This window comes from Lottia gigantea (genome assembly GCF_000327385.1).
Source record: "Lottia gigantea unplaced genomic scaffold LOTGIsca_2345, whole genome shotgun sequence".
In the NCBI taxonomy this organism is placed as follows: Eukaryota; Metazoa; Mollusca; class Gastropoda; family Lottiidae; genus Lottia; species Lottia gigantea.
In genome coordinates this window covers 1,237-3,904 of record NW_008708673.1, presented here as the reverse complement: position 1 = coordinate 3,904, position 2,668 = coordinate 1,237, and the positions used below count along the sequence as shown (strand labels likewise).

General features: G+C 31.8%; 1 protein-coding gene across 1 annotated transcript in view; it reads right to left on the bottom strand.

The window, feature by feature from the left end:
- Positions 1-346: 346 nt before the first annotated feature.
- Positions 347-2,668, bottom strand: part of LOTGIDRAFT_176647 (hypothetical protein) — a gene marked incomplete at both ends in the record, with an annotated part of 2,733 nt that continues 411 nt past the window's right edge. The window contains 4 exons of the mRNA XM_009055150.1: positions 347-372; positions 444-630; positions 1,573-1,695; positions 2,162-2,293. Of these exons, the coding sequence (XP_009053398.1) occupies positions 347-372; positions 444-630; positions 1,573-1,695; positions 2,162-2,293 (468 nt within the window). The remainder of the gene's footprint in view (positions 373-443; positions 631-1,572; positions 1,696-2,161; positions 2,294-2,668) is intronic.

Below are 2,668 nucleotides of genomic sequence, written 5' to 3'. Positions count from 1 at the left end.
TCCAGGGTCATAACTCAAAATCTGTTTAATGAAAAGACTTAACAAAGATCTTATCAATATAAATGATCAAAACAAATTTGATTCAAATCAGATGATAACTGTAGTCTTTATTCACAAACAAAGTTTGACACTTTTTTTATTAAAACAAGGGCAGTAACTTTAAAACCATTCATCTAAAAATCGTCAAATTCAAACTTGACCAAGATCTCATCAATATATATAATCACACCCAATTTCATTAAAATAAGATAAAAACTTGAAATTCAACTTATTTTAGTTCGAGGTAGTGGTGACCTAGTGGTGACCTAGTTCGTGTATTTTTTTTTATTTATTTTGCATACTGTCACTATAAAAATATTGAAGTGGATGAGTCTATTAACAGGTAAATTATTATTATTAATTAAAATATTACAATATAGGTAAGATATATTGATATTACTAACCTGGAGTATTTGGTCTTCCACTAGATCCAGGTGATATATGTCCAGATTCAGACCATGGACTCTGAGAACGATTCAGTGTATCATTAAAGGCTTTATCAGCTTCTTGTTGTTTCACAGCTTGTTGAGCTGCTAACACTTTAGCTCTTTCCTCATATTTTTCTTTATCTTCTCTTGGAAGAGCTCTCCACTATCAAATACAAGTTTTAAATGAAATGTAATAAGTAACAAATGTTCTAATACACCCACTGACAACTTTGATTTTAAATACAAATATTTAACAGTACAGTAACAATTACTAGTATGAAATATTCAATAGATTTTACCCTTGGGTGATTACGAACACTCAAAATCCTTCTAGAATTGTGTCTTCTAGAGTGTTTACAAGCAATTGTGGACGGACAGACATGAGTGATGACAATATAGGTCCCCCCATTTCATGTGAGTGTATATAAAAAGCGTAGATAAATAATAATAATAATAATAATAATGTATACAATTAAATTGTTTTTATATTACTGTCTTATGATTATAAAGGTACTGTAGAATCTTATCAAGGTCACTAGAATATATATTATAACATGTCCTACTCTGACACTCTTGATAATCTGACATTGTTTTACAATCCCAGTGTATGTAGGATTACACAGAGTATCCCAGTGTATGTAGGATTACACAGAGTATCCCAGTGTATGTAGGATTACACAGAGTATCCCAGTGTATGTAGAATTACACAGAGTATCCCAGTGTATGTAGGATTACACAGAGTATCCCAGTGTATGTAGGATTACACAGAGTATCCCAGTGTATGTAGGATTACACAGAGTATCCCAGTGTATGTAGGATTACACAGAGTATCCCAGTGTATGTAGGATTACACAGAGTATCCCAGTGTATGTAGGATTACACAGAGTATCCCAGTGTATGTAGGATTACACAGAGTATCCCAGTGTATGTAGGATTACACAGAGTATCCCAGTGTATGTAGGATTACACAGAGTATCCCAGTGTATGTAGGATTACACAGAGTATATGGTAAATTCAATCAGTAATGCTGCAGGTTGCTTTACGGGTTAAGCCAAATAGATAGCAACGGGTAGTTGGAGGTTTAGAATTTATAAATAATACTTACTCTTGTACCAACAAGCCGACTTATTTCACCGAATGTTGCTTCAGGATTTTCATGTGTGATCTGTTTTCTCATTTCACCAGCATACACTATGTAACCACTTGGTTGTCTTTTCACTGATTGTCTCTATTAAAAAAAATACTCAATATCACATTGTTCAAAATCACAATTACAATACAAGTTGAAATACAGATTGATTGGACTAAATTGACTTTACAAGAAACCTTGAGTTAATTTTTTATACTGATGCTAGGTATTACTGATCATGTGTATCATGATGTAAAGGATTAGATTGGGTTATATAAATATATTTTGCGATATAGGCTTATACACAAAATATAACACGTTTTCTTCAAACTTGTCAGATAACATGATATTAATAAAACTAGTAATTTAACTATTTCCATGTTAACATTCACTAATTGAAACTTTCGTGTTTTTGAGTACTATTAAGTTATATGTGTATCATGCCTGTTATTCACCAAAATATCCTGCCAGCAGAATTGAACTCAAGAGTTGACAGCTGAAACAAGCTTGGCATATCTTTCATTTTCTACAATAGACTGTGGATTTATGTACTTTAAGAAAATACCTTTTTTGGTTTTTCAGATGGTGTTTGTGAATTTTCATCTAAGGACAGAGCAAGATCACTTTTACCATCTTGAGAGTCATCAGCATCACCCAATAAATCTTCTGATGCTTTGATTAATAATGGAGATGGTTCCTACAATGACAAATTCACAAAATTGATTGTTTAAGCTTTCAGACACAATTTCAGAATTTTTGCCTATTTCAAGTTGGATTTTGGCCTTGAATATCATATATAGATTTCAGAAGTACTAGAAGTGTATTCAATTATGAAAAATAAATGTTATTTCATATTAATAATAGAAACTGGTCATCATTGTTTAGTATTATAAGAAGGATAAGATTTGATTATCAAGTACCTAAATATTCACAACATGGTTAGAAGTCTCAAAAAAATTTCAGTTGTGTGTAATCATGGATATACACTGTCTCAAATTTTGAGGGTGAGCTATGAACACTATTTAGGTCATCTAAACAATTGATCAGTATGTGCTTAAAGCTAGTGGATCCC